General features: G+C 36.7%; 1 protein-coding gene across 3 annotated transcripts in view; it reads right to left on the minus strand.

Annotated features, from left to right (window-relative positions):
• Positions 1 to 17,793, minus strand: part of ANLN (anillin, actin binding protein) — a 62,116-nt gene that overhangs the window by 19,514 nt on the left and 24,809 nt on the right. The window contains exons 8-21 of one of the 3 annotated variants that reach the window (XM_074379819.1): positions 13,552 to 13,678; positions 12,565 to 12,675; positions 10,935 to 11,173; positions 10,104 to 10,249; positions 9,678 to 9,825; positions 8,116 to 8,251; positions 7,306 to 7,488; positions 6,245 to 6,371; positions 5,598 to 5,646; positions 5,448 to 5,504; positions 4,866 to 4,904; positions 4,560 to 4,581; positions 3,549 to 3,661; positions 1,388 to 1,929 (exon numbers count right to left, since the gene is read on the minus strand). In XM_074379819.1, coding sequence (XP_074235920.1) covers positions 1,759 to 1,929; positions 3,549 to 3,661; positions 4,560 to 4,581; positions 4,866 to 4,904; positions 5,448 to 5,504; positions 5,598 to 5,646; positions 6,245 to 6,371; positions 7,306 to 7,488; positions 8,116 to 8,251; positions 9,678 to 9,825; positions 10,104 to 10,249; positions 10,935 to 11,173; positions 12,565 to 12,675; positions 13,552 to 13,678 — 1,668 coding nt within the window. In that variant the 3' untranslated portion in view covers positions 1,388 to 1,758. Of the gene's footprint in view, positions 1 to 1,387; positions 1,930 to 3,548; positions 3,662 to 4,559; positions 4,582 to 4,865; positions 4,905 to 5,447; positions 5,505 to 5,597; positions 5,647 to 6,244; positions 6,372 to 7,305; positions 7,489 to 8,115; positions 8,252 to 9,677; positions 9,826 to 10,103; positions 10,250 to 10,934; positions 11,174 to 12,564; positions 12,676 to 13,551; positions 13,679 to 17,793 lie in introns of those variants that run through there. The other 2 variants (XM_074379817.1, XM_074379818.1) reach the window with 2 other exon arrangements.

The following is a 17,793-nucleotide window of genomic DNA, read 5'->3' on the forward strand; positions in this document are numbered from 1 at the left end:
AAGACTCCCTTGTACTGACAGTATCTGATGAAACAGGAAAGACATGTCTACTCTTTCAGTGACAATCAAATAGGATCCTTACATGAGTATAGAAGGTCTTAAATTTTTCCCACCAACTGCAAGACCATTTAAACCTAACTATTTTAAATATTCTCCTACATCAAACCCAAGCAATTGGAACAAATATTTGCTTCCCCTCCTCACTCAGAAAAGCACAAAACTTGTTCCAGATTTTACTTCTAAATTGTACTGTAGCTGAGAGTCTTATGAGTAAAAGACACAACAAATTAAATTGAGTGGTTTGATTTTGCACTCAATCATGTGGTTGGCTATTTAAGTTATAAATTCAAAGGAGTTAAGTGAATGGAAATATAATTTTAATTTGTAAATGTGACATTTTGATTTAAAATGGCAGCCAAAAAAGTTTTCAAAAGAACAGTCTATATTTAAGATATATCATTGAAATCTCTTTCATTTTAGAGATTAATGAAATCTCTTACATATGCAGAAATTGGCTATGTGACAATACTGAGTAAAAAATGTAGTTCATAAAATCCCAATTCTTATGGTTATCTAATTTGCAAATCCTATTTTAAGAATTTAAAATAAAATAAAGAATACCATCCCGCATTTTGTTAAGTAGCATCTCTTTAACCCAGAGAAAGTTTGTAACTGACCTTTATAAGAATATTAAAATTCTTTAGCTGGGCACAGTGGCTCACTCCTGCAATCCTAGTACTTTGGGTGACCAAGGTAGGTGGATCACCTGAGGTTGGGAGTTCAAGACGAGCCTGGGTAACATGGTGAAACCCCATCTCTATTAAAAATACAAAAATTATCTGGGCATGCACCTGTAATCCCAGCTACTCAGGAAGCTGAGGCATGAGAATTGCTTGAACCTGGGAGACGAAGGCTGCAGTGAGCCAAGATCATGCCACTGCACTCCAGCCTGGGTGACAGAGTGAGACTCCATCTCAAAAAAAAAAAGAAAAAAGAAAAAAGAAAGAAACCTTTAAAAAGTCTTCCAAAATATATTATTATATTCAGTATAATTTTAGTGTTCAGTGTATTATAACTTCAAAACTAATAAGCAAAGGGTCATCTAGATAGCAATACAACCTATTAGCCAATTAAGACCATAAAAATTTTCTACTTTTGGCCAGGCATGGTGGTTCATGCCTGTAATCCCAGCACTTTGGGAGGCTAGGACAGGCTGATCACCTGAGGTCAGGAGTTTGTGACCAGCCTGGCAGACATGGTGAGACCGCACCTCTACTAAAAATACAAAAATTAGCCAGGTGTGGTGGCGAGTACCTATAATCCCAGCTACTTGGGAGGCTGAGGCAGGAGAATCGCTTGAACCTGGCAGGCAGAGGTTGCAGTGAGCTGACATCACGCCACTGTACTCTAGTCTGGGTGAAAGAGCAAGACTCTGTCTCAAAAAAAAAAAAAAAAAAAAAATCTGCTTTTATTTAAAACACCACCAATAGCTCTTCCAGTACACAGGAGGCCAAAAATATTGAGTAATTTTTAGTTTTAAATATAGTTACTAATTTGGTATTCTAATTGTACCTAGAAAAATCGATATTGAAGTGAATATAGGAATTTAATGAACTATAAGAGAGAAGAAAAGACCCAAACACCAAACATGCATTCAAAAAACAGAAATCGTTCAAAGAAGGCTTTAAAGTATTATGAGAGTGGAGACAAAGATGCCATCTGTAAGAGTCTCATGATAGAATAAGGTACATAACGTCCTTAATTATTCAAAGTAAACAAAAAAGATAGAGTAGTTAGTAAAACAAATACATGTAGATCGAAAATTAAGGATTGATTTTTAAGCTCATTAGTTTTAAGCAAAGAAAATAACGCAACCTTTTCCTGGAACAAATAGCCCAGTAGCTCCCGCTCTCTTACATCATAATTTATCTAAAACAGACAAAATAAAAGACAGAGAAAAAAAGACCCAGGATCACTCAACTGGTTAAACTAGCTGAATCACCAAATAAAAAGTTACCAAAAAATTTTAAATTAACTTGTTAAAATACATTTATGCATTAACATAATCAAAACTTCAAATATAGTCTGCTTTTTGTTCATTAACACAAAGGAAGCATTTCCTAGAATTTTATTTTGTTTCAGGCTAACCTCATATTCTGTACTGGATAACAAGACCCTAGAGAAATGAGGTGACTTCGCTCTATGTTAAAGAGTAAATCAGTCAGGCATGGTGGCTCACGCCTGTAATCCTAGCACTTTGGGACGCTGAGGCGAGTAGATTAGTAGGTCAGGAGATCAAGACCATCCTGGCCAACATGGTGAAACTCCATCTCTACTAAAATACAAAAAATTAACTGGGCATGGTGGCATATGCCTGTAGTCCCAGCTACTAGGGAGGCTGAAGCAGGGGAATCGCTTGAATACAGGAGGCAGAGGTTGCAGTGAGCCGAGATTGCACCACTGCCCTCCAGCCTAGGCAATAGAGCAAGGCTCCTCTCGGGGGAAGAAAAAAAAAAAAAGTAAATCGCTAAGGGCAAATACTGGAAACCAGGCCTCCTAATTTTTATACTTCATCTCTATGTTCTGACTACAGAAATCTCATAACAATATAAATTATCACTGTATTATATAGAAGTCAACTCAAGGAATAAAATTTGCCTCTAGTTCTCTCACTCCTTAAAATGGTCTTGTTAGCTATTTACAAGTTATTTCACATTATGGTGAAAAAGCACTCAATAGTGATGTTAACACAGATCTGATTTTTGAAGCTTCTAATATGAAAGAGAAGCATGAGAAGGAAATCCCTTAGATTCGTAAGTACTTTTCTAGGAGATTAATCTACTTTTCACTATCTTGTCAAAACTAAATTCATAAAATATTGCTCATTTCAAAACGTAGGTTCAGATAGGCTGGCCAGGCAAGGTGGAACACATCTATAATCCCAGCACTTTGGGAGGCCAAGGTGGACAGATGGCCAGAGCCCAGGAGTTCGAGACCAGCCAAGCCAACATGGCAAAACCCCATCTCTACAAAAAAAAAAAACAGAAAAATGTAGCTGGGTATGGTATTCCTGGTCTGTTGTCCCAGCTACTTGGAAGGCTAAGGTGGGAGCCCGTGAAGTTGAGGCTGCAGTGAGCCATGATCTGGCCACTGCACTCCAACCTGTGTGACAGAGTGAGACTCTGTCTCAAAAAAAACACAGAAATACAAATAGGCAAGATATTATGTTTTAAAATGATAAACTTAACGTCTAAATGCAAGAATTAATTCTTCTTTAGTCAGAAGTGAAACTTAGAATAAACCAGCATTCACTGAAGTTCTAACTATTAAAAGGGAGAAATACTTCCAATACAAAAAAAAAAAAAATCAGCAAAACACTCATACTTAGCAAAAATGTGCAATTCTAAAGATTCCTAATACCTAAAAGATTTTAGATTAAAAATTTAAAGATTCCCAATACCTAAAAGCATTGTGGCATTTCAAATGAGCTAATTTTTCTAAGATTAAAACCAAATAACACTACACCCTTACATATAAAGTTGGATTACCTTGTCCAGAGCAAACTTAGTATTTCCTACTGAAGCCAATGACAATGTGTAAGATCCGACAAGGGTGAAGTTGCTGGTTCGCACAGCATTGAGACCTCCTGGACTGGCCATGACTGTGAAGAACAAAGAAATTAAGTTTAGTTCAGAATGATTTTTGTAAGTATAAGTAACAATTCCTCACCCCACCCCAGCAGGAGAAAATTAAGCTGACATAGAGGAAAAAGACTGCCTCATTTTCCTTCATCTTTAAATACGGGGGGGAAAGTCAGCTTATTTCCTAAAGAAAGAAAACTATTAATTTAAGGGAGGTACAAGCACTCCTTAATAATTGGGATGGATGTATTTTAAAAGATATAGACCTAAAAATGTATGCATAAAAAGCAACTTCCCAATAAAAAACATGGAAAAGACTTCAGTGCTAGTTAAAATGCAGGGTGACAAAATCAGCAGCAGAAACGATCTCTGCAAAGGTCTTCTTAGTAACTGCCTTGTGCCACAGAGAAGAAAGAGACCAATAGCCCAAAGGAAGTGAGGATAACCAGCTCCATCCTAATTCCCTTTGGAAAAATGTAAGCCTAAAGTCATTCTAAAGAAGGCCTTTCATGGCTTAGAGGCATTCCAGTTCCCAGTGAACTAGAAAGAGGCATTTCTGACATGAGACAATGCCAGTGATGATCAGTAAAGGTAAAAGAAGTAAAACTCTACAGTATGGATAGCAAAAAACAAATCTATAGAACAACAAAAATTGAAAGAGTGATGCTACCTACTCTACTGCTAGAGCTGAATGATGTGATGACTGGTGCCTCCATGGTGGTACCTAACAAAAGTGTAAGCAAACCGCACGCTATTCTGGCCGATAACTTTGTTACTAAAAAATCCACATAGAAAGTATTACTCCAAGGGAGACCAAGGTAAATACTCATAAATCAAGATGGCCTATATATATGTAAACATGCAAGTGCTTATTCCTTACCTTATTCTAAAGTTTCAAATAGTTCAAGGTACACTCACCTGAAGAATGAATGTTGCTTTTCTAAAAAAAAAAAAAAAAAAAAAAAGTGTGAAGAAGAAACATAAGTTATATCCCTTATTTGATACAAAGATTTAAATATGAATCACAAATCTCTTTTAACACAATAAGGACTACATTTCAGAAAACACTTTTCCTATATAAATTACAGGGATTTTCCCCCTCATTAGTATATGTTAAAATTTTCCATAGTGCTAAAAGTTTAGAAATGGTTAACCAATTTAAAATTGTATGTGTAAAGATGAAGATTTCTCAGGAAAGCTCAATTTCTTAAAAATTCTACTTACTGCGGTTATAGATGTGAGGAGTCGCTTTGGAGTAATAGCCTAAAAGAAAAGATAGCTTACTATATATGTTTCTTATTAAACATTATAACTCAGAATGTAAAACTCTCCAACCTTGAGAAATTCCCACATAGAAAATGATTAATTCTTCAATATGATACATTACACTTGAGTCCCTGATTAAGGCTTTCTTATACTGTTAGTCCTTTTTTGTTAGAGCTGAAAAAAAAAAAGTTTTTAAAATGATGGCTTAAGAAAAGAAGAAAAGAACAAAGACAGGGAAGGCTGGAAAGCAAGCTTATGCCTGCAAAATGACCGCATAATTTTTAAGCAGTCATAAAAGTTAGATGTCAAGTAAATGCAGAGAAAATAGAATTATCCAGCCTGAGTATATCAGGAACTTATACTGAGAATCATGATCACTCACAGTCGACTTTCAGTATTCATACCTAAGTAACATAGTAACTACAAATTAGAACTTGAAACTCATCCAAAAAATCATAAACATTAAAAGTTGTACATAAAACTGGTATGATGACATCTATTACTTCTGACAAAAATATTTTTACTGGGTTTAATTCTCACCTTAGACTTGGATGTTTTTTTCTTCTTATCAAGGCCTGCGGGATCTTTCTTTTGTACCTACACACGAACCCAAAGCATAATTAATTTATAATCTGATATGGTTCAGGAAAAATATACTGCTGATTATTTTAGAAGGCTTTATCAGCTTACCAAGCTGTAAACTTCAATATTTATTTCAAAGTCATTGGATACATCTTGCCTGGAAAAATAAAGCATTATATAAGACCTTGATAGAGAAACCTCAATCATATAATTAAAAATGATGCTACAAATACTCTTCCAAGACTCTGAGAGTAAAGGAATCCACTACGTCTTTAACTAAAGACGATAAAAATTGTTAAGAAGTCTATTTTTTTCCTATAATGCAAGTCCAAAATATTTTCCTCAGCATTTTACAACTTACAATCTTCAATTATAAAAGCAGTAATTATTTTTCAAACTGCACTTTGACTCTTATTTAAAAATAAATGTTTCACTAAACATAAATGTCTTTTCATTAAGACTAAATGTTAAGTACATTATGAGATTTAAGACATATGTTAAAAATCTATGGTCCAGGTTTAATATAGGTATCATTTCAAAATATGTAATATCTATAGTCACATAGAAAAAAGGTGATACTCAATAAAAGACAGAAACGTATGAATTAAAGCAACAAATTGAAAAATGGGTTGTCAATATAAAAAGAATGTGCATAATGCATTTCAAAGATTGTAAATGCCATCTGAATGCTTAGGCTGTATCAACTCTATAAAAAGAAAAATGTATTGAAATCATCAAAAGCCTGATTTACTTACAGAGTAAATGTAGTAGTGAATGTCAGAGCATCACCATTAAGAGAGTTTGAAGTGCTTGCTAATGGTGTGGCTACCATATTTTCAGCTCCTGCTTTTAGTATAATTAAGTAATAGTAATTTGCTGCATCTGCAAGAAGTAATCACATTGCATAGTAAGCACAAGCAAAATCGGATTTAGCTAATCAACATTCTGGAATACCAAAGAAATAAAGGAATACTGAACTGATTTTTATATAATTTATTTTTAAAATTACTAAAATCTACTTTCCAGATACAAAAAGTTAAATAAGACTTAAGCAGCCAGTATAATCCTGAAATAAGCCTCATCAAGGTCTCCCTATTATGTAAATTGAAATAATCTCACTCCACCTTCCTCAATTTCCGCTGACTTTGAATTTTACCTAATGACCCTTAATTCTTAATCAATAGTGTATACCTCAAAAGGATAAATTATGGTTTGCGATTTGAAAACTGAGATTAAAAAACTGTATTTCTATAAAAGTTACTCAGAGATAAATTATAATAAAAACATAAACTATTTCTTCACTATTTGTTATTAATAACCACGTACCTCAAGACGCATCCTAAATCCCGAATAGATTTCTGGCCACACCCCATCAAAATCAGATGACAGCAAGAATTAGAACCTAAGTTACCCTATTCCTACAAAAATGCTCAAACTTTTCACAATCTCCATTTACTTTCTCTATACCTGAAATTTACTTCTCACCTATGTCTAGCCCTCCTTTACCCTCAAAAAGAATGAATGTTCCACACAAATAAAACTTATTTTATAAAAATTTAAAAAACCGTATCCAACATTTAATAAAACTTTATATTCAAACTTTCAGTAAGAGCAATGTCCATTATTGCGTAGATTGGTAGCCCTATAAATATCTGAAGTTTTCCCTTACTTTTTATTAAATCTTGATAAAAGGATCTAAAGGCCAAAGATACAAACTTTTCATTGGTATGCATGATTTACTTGTTTCTATCCTGTATAATCCAATCTAAGTGAGGTTCATAATTTAACACACAACCTAGAAAAATCACCACCATACCTGGTTTCTGAACTGTACTGCAGACAAAATCTGCTTTTAGAGGCAAGCGGATTTCTGACAAAGTCACCGATCCTTTGGATGGAATAAATTCACTTTGGGATACTGGACTAGCCTTATTCTTCCTCTGAGGTCCTTCACTCTTCAATTTATTCAATTCATCAATCAAAAGTGTTCTCTTTTCAGCTATGTAAAATATGAAATATTCCAAATATTGAAATTGTTAATGTTTCTAAATGAGAGCAAATTCACCAAAGTGTACTGATGTGGAAATTGTATGGAACAGCAAAGATGAAATCAGTAATGCTATCTTTATAAAACAGATGGTAAGTGGGTGGGGAAAACCTTGATTGCTCATTTATTTACTAAGTCCTTATAATATAATACATAACTTTCAGCTGGCTTTCTTGTGTGGCATCATCTGTCCACCCTAATATGCCCAATCATCACCACACACATACTCACATAGTAAAATTCACAGAGGTTGTTTTAGCTATTTATTGATAAGGGGAAGAGAGTAAGAATATGTATGTACATGTGTATACATACATATATAGATTCATTCATTCATCCATTCAATCTGCACAACTGCATTTATTCAAATGTATTTCAGTTGCTTTTACCTTTCATGCAAACTACAATTCGTTTTACATAGAGTTCTTAAAACCTTATAAAAACAAGAACAAAAAATAGATCAGCTGGAACAGATAATTAGGAAAAGCCCTTTCTCTAAACTTAAAGATTTCTAGATAGCAGAATGAGTTTTTCCTGGTTAGAAATTTCTCGGAACATTTTGATGTACATCACACGTACTTGCAATTAGAAGAAGTCTTTCTGCTTCAGCTTCTTCTAGGGACCCTTTTCCATGCTCTTCATCAATACAGCAGTTAAGAGCCTGGCTAGCTTGATAGATCACTGTCTGTTGCATATTTATTTCATTATTTAGTTCCTAGTAAAACCAATGAGAGGAGGAAAAGTATACACATTTTAAATAATCATTTTCGGTTTAAACTTTAATTCTAACTAACTTAATTGGATAGTTTCAAGAATTTCCAGATGGTAAAGTCAAAATGTTAGGTTCACTGCTTAAGTTTCTAGACTATGCACTAAAAACATTTAACATGTTATAATAATTAAGCTATAAATATTATGCCTTATGAAAAAACTTCCAATTCATACTTATTAAAGTAAAAATTGGGGTTATGTCCAACAAAGTAGAAATTTAGAAAGTATCTGATTCATTTTATTTAAATTACAATTACACTGTTTTTTAAATATGCTTCCTTAGGCCAGGCATGGTGGCTCACACCTGTAATACTAGCACTTTGGGAGGCCAGGGCAAGAGAATCAGTTGAGCCCAGGAGTTCGAGATCAGCCTAGAAAACATAATGAGATTCCATCTCTATTTTTTTTTTACAATTAAAATTTTTTTAAAAGCTGGGTATGGAGGCTCACACCTATAATCCCAGCACTTTGGGAGGTCGAGGTGGGTGGATCACCTGAGGTCAGGAGTTTAAGACTAGCCTGTCTCTACTAAAAATACAAAAATTAGCCAGGTGTGGTGGTGCATGCCTGTAATCCCAGCTACTTGGGAGGCTGAGGCAGGAGAATCACTTGAACCTGGGAGGCAGAGGTTGCAGTGTGCCTAGATTGTGCCATTACAATCCAGCCTGGGCAACAAAGAACAAAATGCTGTCTCAAAAAAAAAAAAAAAAAAAATGCTTCTTTAGCATGAAAGAACCTTGAAGAGCATAATAAATTTCTTTTTGTTTTGTTTTGTTTTGTTTTGGAGGCAGAGTTTCGCTCTTGTTACCCAGGCTGGAGTGCAATGGCGTGATCTCGGCTCACTGCAACCTTCACCTCCTGGGTTCAAGCAATTCTCCTGCCTCAGCCTCCTGAGTAACTGGGATTACAGACATGTGCCACCATGCCCAGCTAATTTTTTGTATTTTTAGTAGAGACGGGGTTTCACCATGTTAACCAGGATGGTCTCAATCTCTCGACCTCGTGATCCACCCGCCTCGGCCTCCCAAAGTGCTGGGATTACAGGCTTGAGCCACCGCGCCCGGCCCTGAGCATAATAAATTTCATACTACATCATTATCCAATTAATAATTATACTCTAAGGATATTTATGAAAAAGCTGTTTAAAAAATAAGTATTTCAGCGATATCAAACAAGTTTCCAACTTTTCAAAAAGAGTATATTTCTGAAAATAAACTGAATTCAAATATGATTTACTGAGCTTCTATGCATCAGACACTATTCTGGCCACTCAGGGGTCAGAGATGAGTAAGGCTGGGCCTTTGTCCTCACAGAGCTCACAATCTAGAGCATGAAAACATTCCAAATCTCCTTTACATAGAAGTGCATACCTGCATTTTCTGTTTGATATTAACTTGACAAGGAAAGGCATTATTTTTTTCAGCCACTTTTGAAGTAACATCTTCCTTCCGAACAATCACCTGCTTTATTGACGGACGTTCTGTTTCTTTGAATCTTTGAGATCTATACGCATCGATGCTTCAGGAGGTAAGTTATACTCTATTAGAAATCCAGCAACACACTGAGCACTATCCTTTATTGAACATATCAGCAGAATTTGACACTGATATTGGACATATCAGCAGAACATTTCACAACAGAATGGAACTCCCATTTGGTGGAAGAGAGGCTAACAAAAGTTACTCTAAACTTTTATACAGATGAGTTATTAATACCATTGTAATTACAAATTATAACACAACTTATGTCAATCTAAACCATGACAGTGAGTGTATGCCTTCCAGAAATGTTCTTACCTGTAAAGAAGATCGCGATCTTCAGAACCAAGGCTATCACCAGATTCAGCTCGAGGGACACGAGTTCTTTGGAATTTTCCTGGTTTTGGACTTTCATCACTTCTGCTGGTGTCTTTCAATTCCAATCTAGGTGTGGACATTAAACTCTGTGGGAAAACACATCAGATATGAGTGTATTTTACGGATAGTTAACATTGATCCTAAATGATAATTCATTTCATTCTGTGAAAATAAATGAATTCTCCATTATTATTAAGAAAAAAATCCAGTAAGTTGATTGATTCATCAAAAATAAAGTTCCTAACACATAAAAGAATAAATAAAACTACAAAGACAGCTGAAAGTTATACTTAAAAAAAAATTTCTAGTTGAATAAATCCCCAGAGCTGCAGTTATTCGATTGAGATGAAAGCTAATAACAGTAGTTAGTTGTAAATAAATGTTAGTTATATGTGTTTGGAGCTAAATACTGATATACTCATACAACAATGTTCACATCAACTCCATGACGTAGGTATTATTAACCTCATTTAACAGAAGAGGAAATGGTGGCATAGAGAGGTTAAATAACCTGACCAATAAACAGTTGGTAAATGGCAGAGCCAAAGGCTGAGCCCAAATGTCCAGCCTCTTAAGCCATGTTACTATTTGGGATTTTATCTAAGGTCAAAAGGAAACCACTTAAGTTTTCTTTTAACAGAGTTGACAACAGGTTTACAAAATCCCCCAGCCACGGAGTGCCAAATGCCCACCTGTCAATGAGAGAAAGGGAGATATGAATACTACTTAGTTTACTTCTGTCCTGGGCCTGTTCAGTTAGCCTCTTCTTACCTCTGGACTTACCACACCAACTGTTTGTGCCAATGGTGCAAGTAAAGACATTGAGGAGATATTCAGTGCATCTTCCTGTTCTTCACAGCTTTCCGCTAACACTTGATCCATCTCCTCCTGGCTCTTCTCCACATCTAGTTCACCTTCCTCTAGGACATCACTGAAGATGTCATTAATTACTTTTGAACTATTGATATCATCATCATTATCGACACTCATCTCAATTTCACGTATCACTTCTGAAAAATATTTCAATAGGTGGATACTGTGACTCAGACATTTCAGAATTAAAGGCATAAGAAAGAAATTTAATATTCACATTCTTAATAGAAAAAATGTCTTTAAAAAAGAACCTCCTAAAAAGAAAAATAAGAAAATACTACTAATAAATGAAACCAAGATCATCTTCAGTTTCAATAACACTTTCGAAGAAATGATTACTGGCTCTATCAAAACTGATTCAATGCCTTAGGTTTAAGTAAGAGCATTAAAAACTCAAATGCAGAATAATAGCCAAAGGCTTCAGACTCTCAACAAATGTTCTCTCAAATGACTTTTTCTATTGTTGAAAGCTACCCTTTCACATAACAGTCAATAATAGGAAAATATTATGTCACTTAGGGCAGGGTTCGCTAATAAGCTTCAGAGGCTGCAAACCCCTTGTATTATGACATATACTAGATTTTGTCCACAGTTCCTAGCTCATAACTGCCATATCCCTAGTTACTATCTTTCCTTATTATGTTGGGTGTGTTATGCCTCAGGAAACAGAACTCTCCTGGCCTCCTTTCACCTGCCCCAATGTAGACGCTCATCTTCTCCCATCTTTTGGATTGTGGTTCCTAAGACCCTCCCTCAGAGAGGATTCAGCCTCATACCCTGGGGGAGGGAATGCTAACTACTAGAAGCTTCCACTGAAACCCAAGAGAACTAGATTCAGGGAGCTTCAGGATAACTAAACAAGTGGAGGTTCCTGGAGGGTGGCACCCCAGGGAAGGCAATGGAAGCCCTGTGACGTTTTCCCTCTACCTCACTCATATCCTTTATAATAAGGAAACATAAATATTTCCCAGAGTTCTGAGGCAATTAATAAAAGCTACAGAGAGGGGTCACAGAAATTCAACTTGAAGCTGGTCCGTTAGAAGTTTGAGAGGTCTAGACTTGAAACTGGTAACTGAAGGAGAGGGGACAGTCTTGGAGACTGAATCCCCAATCTGTGGGATATGACACTATCTCCAGATAGCGAGTGTCAGAATTGAATTGAACTGAACTGGTCATAAAAGGCTTCTATGTTGATAATTATTGTGGTGGTACAAGAACAGAGGAAAACACAGTCCCAGACAGTTTTTCCCTGAAACACCCCTCTCCCAATAGAGAGCATGGGAGGGCAGCACCCTTCCTATCCCTGTGAAAGTTATTGATGAGAGTCTTAACCACATTTTCACAGGTACCTGTGAGCTAGCAGTAACTGTTAACAGTACGACATCTTGGTAGAAGCTACAGTATATGCTGATTTAAAAGAGAGTATTTAAAATCATAAGACACTCCAAATTTGTATATGTGCTTCTATTAACATATTATTTCCTATAGTACGTACAAAGTTAATAATAAATACAGAATAAAAACCAACCAATTTGCTGCTCAACCTTTGGGTCTGATGTTACTTTTAAGGATCTGTCCTCTTCTAAAAACAATGTTATTTTCAAAGGGCTAGATTTCGTCATTTCGCATTCAGTGAAACCTAGAAATGTTTAAGAAAGACCATATTAATATATATAAGAACCTATAATTTTCTAGTTAAGGAATCTTATGTATCTTTTCTTCTGATTGCAAAAATATATATTTGTTTGAAAATATTCAAACCTAAAAATGTACAGAAACACCTTTCCCTAAACATCTGTCCTCTCTTAACCCATTTATGCCAGGGGTTGCAAATTTTGTGTGTGTGAAAAATCAGACCATGGCAATGACCTTGAGCAGGAAGGATATAAGTAACTCCCACAATCTTAGCATTCCAATAATGGAACGCTAGGCATAAATGTGTTAACTTTTCCCCCACCAAGAGAGAGAAATGGGACAGCAATATTACTAAGTTATTGTTTGTTTTTCCAGTTTTCCCCCAGGTATGAATATTTATATATCATCTTGTTTTATGATCAGACCATACATACTACTCTGCAATTTGTTTTCCACTTTAAAAACAAAGTGTAAATAAAATTACTCAAAAACTAGGAATAGAAGGGAGGTATACAACATAACAAAGACCATACATAAAAACCCTTCACTAACATTACACTCAACAGTGAAGGATCAAAGGCTTTTCCTCTAAGATGTGGAACAAGACAAAGATGCCTGTTTCAACTACTTCTATTCAACACAGCATTGCAAGTTCTGCAGAGCAATTGTGCAAGAAGATAAAGGCACCTGAATTAGAAAGGAAGACGTAAAATTATTTCTGTTCACAGATCCCATGATCTTATATATAGAAAACCCTAAAGATTCCCAAAAAAAAAACCCATTAGAACAAACAAACCCAGGAGTTACCAAATACAAAACCAACACACAAAAATCACTCTGAGTTTCTACATACTACCATGAACAATCTGGAAACACTGACCTGTAGGTTGTGTACTGGAATTTTTGGCTGGTGTCTGGTTTTCTATCACCTTTTCTGTTGCTGGAAGTGACTGAGTTTTTGAAACACCTTGGTAGTTTTTGAGGGGAGTGCTCTGACAGTGAGTTTCCTACAAAAAGCAAATGAAGAAGTAAATTTTATTTCTCAAAACTATAGATTTTATCTTCCTATATGTTATTAAATGCAACAAGATTATTATTAAATATTATTCTGTAAAAATTTCCTTAGAACAAAAGAGACAGTGTATGTGCATAGGCACAGCCTTGCTTAGAACACAACAAACCCTCAGTGCTAGTTCACATCCTTGGTAATTCTCAGTATGTAAAATCTCTTTTGGAGATGAGGTAGCAAGAAAGAATGAAAATTCACCTCAGGGCTCAGTTTTACATAAGCCAGTCAAAGTGAAAGTCTCTCCTTGAAGTCTGGGTATTTGGTAAAATAAAATAAACAACAACACAAAAAGTGAAAGCCACACAAAGGGAAAAACGCCCCTATGTCACTTATCTCAGCCCACACCTACAACATCTGGCAACAACTCCTACACATCCAGATTCATTTAATTATGTTACTCAGAGGGCAAGATCAAGAGAAAACATGGACAAAAACAGATCAGAAGGTAAGGAGAGAACAGAAGAAAACATTCCCTCATCCGAGTCTTTTTATTCATTAGCAAGGTTATTTAAGAAGGACATTCACTATTTTGTATGTTTAAAGACTTTATATGGTTGTACAGATTATTTTTAACAAAGAAATAAAAGAAGACTTTATAAATAAAGTCATAGTAGAAATGATCAAATAAGAGTAAAAATAAAGGCTGCTAATACACAGAGCTCAATACGTGCCAGCCACTTTTCTAAGTACCTTGTATCTACTGCCTCAACTAATCCTAATAACCCTCTAAGTTAGGTACTAGTATCTCCATTTTACAGATAAGAAAACTGAGACACAAAAAAGTTAAGTGTCTTGCACACGGTTAGTGACTGACAGAGCCAGTATACAAACCCAGGTACTCTTGTTCCAGGTCTACTTCCAGACTTCATTGTCTCTCAGGTTAGAAGCAGCTTTGGATGTGTAAAAACGTAATTAGTGTGCAGATGGGTAGATTAAAAAATACAAAAATCAAAGTAAACTGTAAAATGGTTCCACTATAAAATGTATTGTCTCATGTCTCATCCAAGTCTCAACACTGCCCCCTACTCTTCCTGTTTCTGAGTCAGCTTTCTCTTCTTTCCTGCAGACGGTATTTCACCCATCACCTTCCCTTTCCTACAAATGAATAAAACAGGAGCTTTCAGCAGAAAGTCCATCAGTTTTTGCTATCATAGCTCTAGGACTACCAGCACCCCTACATGCTACTTTCCTCCTTCCTTTTCGTCACACAGGAGATGGTCCTCATCAGTTCTGTTCCCTTCACCATGCAGAGTTCATCCATTCTCACCTCATTGCATCAATTATCACCCTTTATCCCATTACACAAATTGACTTAGGTCTTAAAAAGGACAAAACGCATACAAACCATACTTTTCTTCATCTCCTCTAGCCACTAAATCCTTTCTCCCCTCCATTAGGACCAAACTTCTAAGAAAAGCCTGCACTCATTGGCTCTGCTCCTCAGCCCCGTTCCCGCCTCAATCCAGCACCACCTGCAATCCATCTTCACTAACACTGCTCTTGCCACATTACAGCAAACTTGTTACTTCAAAACCCAGTGGATTTGGCTCAGCCCACATTTGAAACTCAACAATACCAACTACTCCTTCCTTCTTGAAAGTTTTCTTTTTTTCCCTTGATTTTATTACTTTTTTCTTTTTCTTTCTTTTTTTTTTTTTGGAGATGGAGTCTCAATCTGTTGCACAGGCTGGAGTGCAGTGGTGCGATCTCGGCTCACTGAAACCTCCATCTCCTGGGTTCAAGGGATTCTCCCGCCTCAGCCTCCTGAGTAGTTGGGATTACAAGTATCCACCACCACACCAGGCTAATTTTTGTATTTTTAGTAGAGACGGGGATTTCACTTTGTTGGCCAGGCTGGTCTTGAACTCCTGATCCCAAGTGATCCACCTGCCAAGTACTGGGATTACAGGCGTGAGCCACCGCACCCAGCCCCTGGACTTTAAAAACACAGCACTCAAAGGCATTTTCCTCCTAGCTTTTTGGCTGCTTCCTCTCTGGAGACCACAGATGAGTGCTCTGGGGAGAGGGGACCCCTGTATTGTTATTGTGTTCAGAATTTTGTTTACATGCATATGTGCAACTATCTGGGAGGAATTTCACAGGTTTATTGGGAATTATTTAGTGCAAAATAGTTTAAGAACCTTGCTGTATACTTTCTAGAGACACAGGCAGAAAGCCACGGGAATAAGATACACTGGAAACCAAGTGAAGAAGGTGCTCCCAATAGAAGAGTGATTGACAATGTCAAATGCTACTAATCAAGTGAAAATTGATGAGTAGATGATGCCAGATGCTACTAATCAAGTGAAAATTGATGAGTAGGTAAAGATCACTGACAAACATGATAAGGATACTGGGTCTGTGGAGGGAGTGGTGGCAAAGCTTAAGCCAGGCGTCCCCAAACTTTTTACACAGGGGGCCAGTTCACTGTCCCTCATACCGTTGGAGGGCCGCCACATACTGTGCTCCTCTCACTGACCACCAATGAAAGAGGTGCTCCTTCCTGAAGTGCGTCGGGGGCCGGATAAATGGACTCAGGGGGCCGCATGCGGCCCACGGCCATAGTTCAGGGATGCCTGGAAGCAGACAGAGTTCTAGAGAGAAGGGGAAAACCTGAAAGCAGCAAGTAGGAATAACCTGTAGAAGAGTCTGCATAAAAAGGAGGTAAAGAAAAGGAGGGGATTGGGGTCACAAGAGTTGCTTTTGTTTTCAGATGGCAGATAATAGCTTGTTATATGCTGATGGGAAGGATCAGCAAACACATTTCTTCCTTCCTTCAAACACAAGTTTGTTGAGCTGCTGCTCTAAACCAAGCACTGAGAACACAGAGGTGAAGAAGACTCCCATAGGCAGAGGTAGAATGCAAATGTACAACATTCACAGGAAGATAAATATTCTAGTTGAGGTATTTATGGGTGAAAAAAAGTGGGGCCCCTTGAGAAAAGAGCCGAGGAAAAATTCCCAGAGGGGATTAAAGTTTGATCTATTAATGAAGTAGAAGCTCACCAGGGAGATATTCCTGGCAGAGAACAGGAAGGCAAAGGGAGAGAGATGTAAAAACATGGATATATTTGAGAAACTACAAATAGTCTGCATAGCAGAACTGAAGCACACCTGTGGAGGAGCAGTGGGGAGGAGCCAGGTGAGGAATCATTCCATATGTCAAGCAGAGCAGTTTACACATTTTTCTGAAGATGACTATGGGGACCACTCCAAGATTTTAAGCAAGTGAATACATGAATATGCATCTTTAAAAAATATTTCTCTGGCAGCAACTGGTAAGGTGGATTGGAGAGTAGCGAGACTAGAAGCAGGGTGTTTAGTACAAAGCCAAACCAGTAACTACAGTAATGGCAGAGGAAAATATGGAAGACGAGGCAGGTTGGTGATAGATTTAGGAAACTTATCACTGCATGTGTGTGTTTATGCGTATGTGTGCTAGGGGCAAGCAGATGGGAAGACAATCAACAAGAGGAAGAAGCCAAGGAAGAATTTCCAGACTGTTTTAGATGACGAGGTATAGAGTAAATCAAATGAGAAGACAGACTACAAAAGGAAGATACTACAGCAAAGCATAGCGGGTTCTGCTAGCCAATCATACCTAGAGCTCAGGAGAGATCAGCACAGCGGAGCTGAGCATCACCAGCATTTCTGTGCTTATCGGAATCTAGGTATGAGGACAGGGAAGAGATGTTCCAGAGAAACTGAGTAAAACAGGTTGAGATCAGAGCTTTGGGAAACATGATCTGTTAAGCAAGTGAACTGAAAAACAATCAATCAAGCAGATCTTTCTCAAAGAATATGGGTTAAATTTACTCTTGTTCTACTTTGTTAGCCCCCACTGTAAATATAATTCTCTTAGCTTAAAAACATATCGTAACACAGTACTTTTAGATATGTAAATGAAACAGAACACAGCTTACATTGTACGGATTTTGTTGAAGGCTGATTAATGAACTTTGACTGGAATAAAGAGAAATCTGGGAGGTATGTGGTGACTGAAATTCCAGATCGTCTAAAAACATGGTATATGGGGAAAGGTACACAGTTATC

This window comes from Saimiri boliviensis, chromosome 10 (assembly GCF_048565385.1).
Source record: "Saimiri boliviensis isolate mSaiBol1 chromosome 10, mSaiBol1.pri, whole genome shotgun sequence".
Classification (NCBI taxonomy): domain Eukaryota; kingdom Metazoa; phylum Chordata; class Mammalia; order Primates; family Cebidae; genus Saimiri; species Saimiri boliviensis.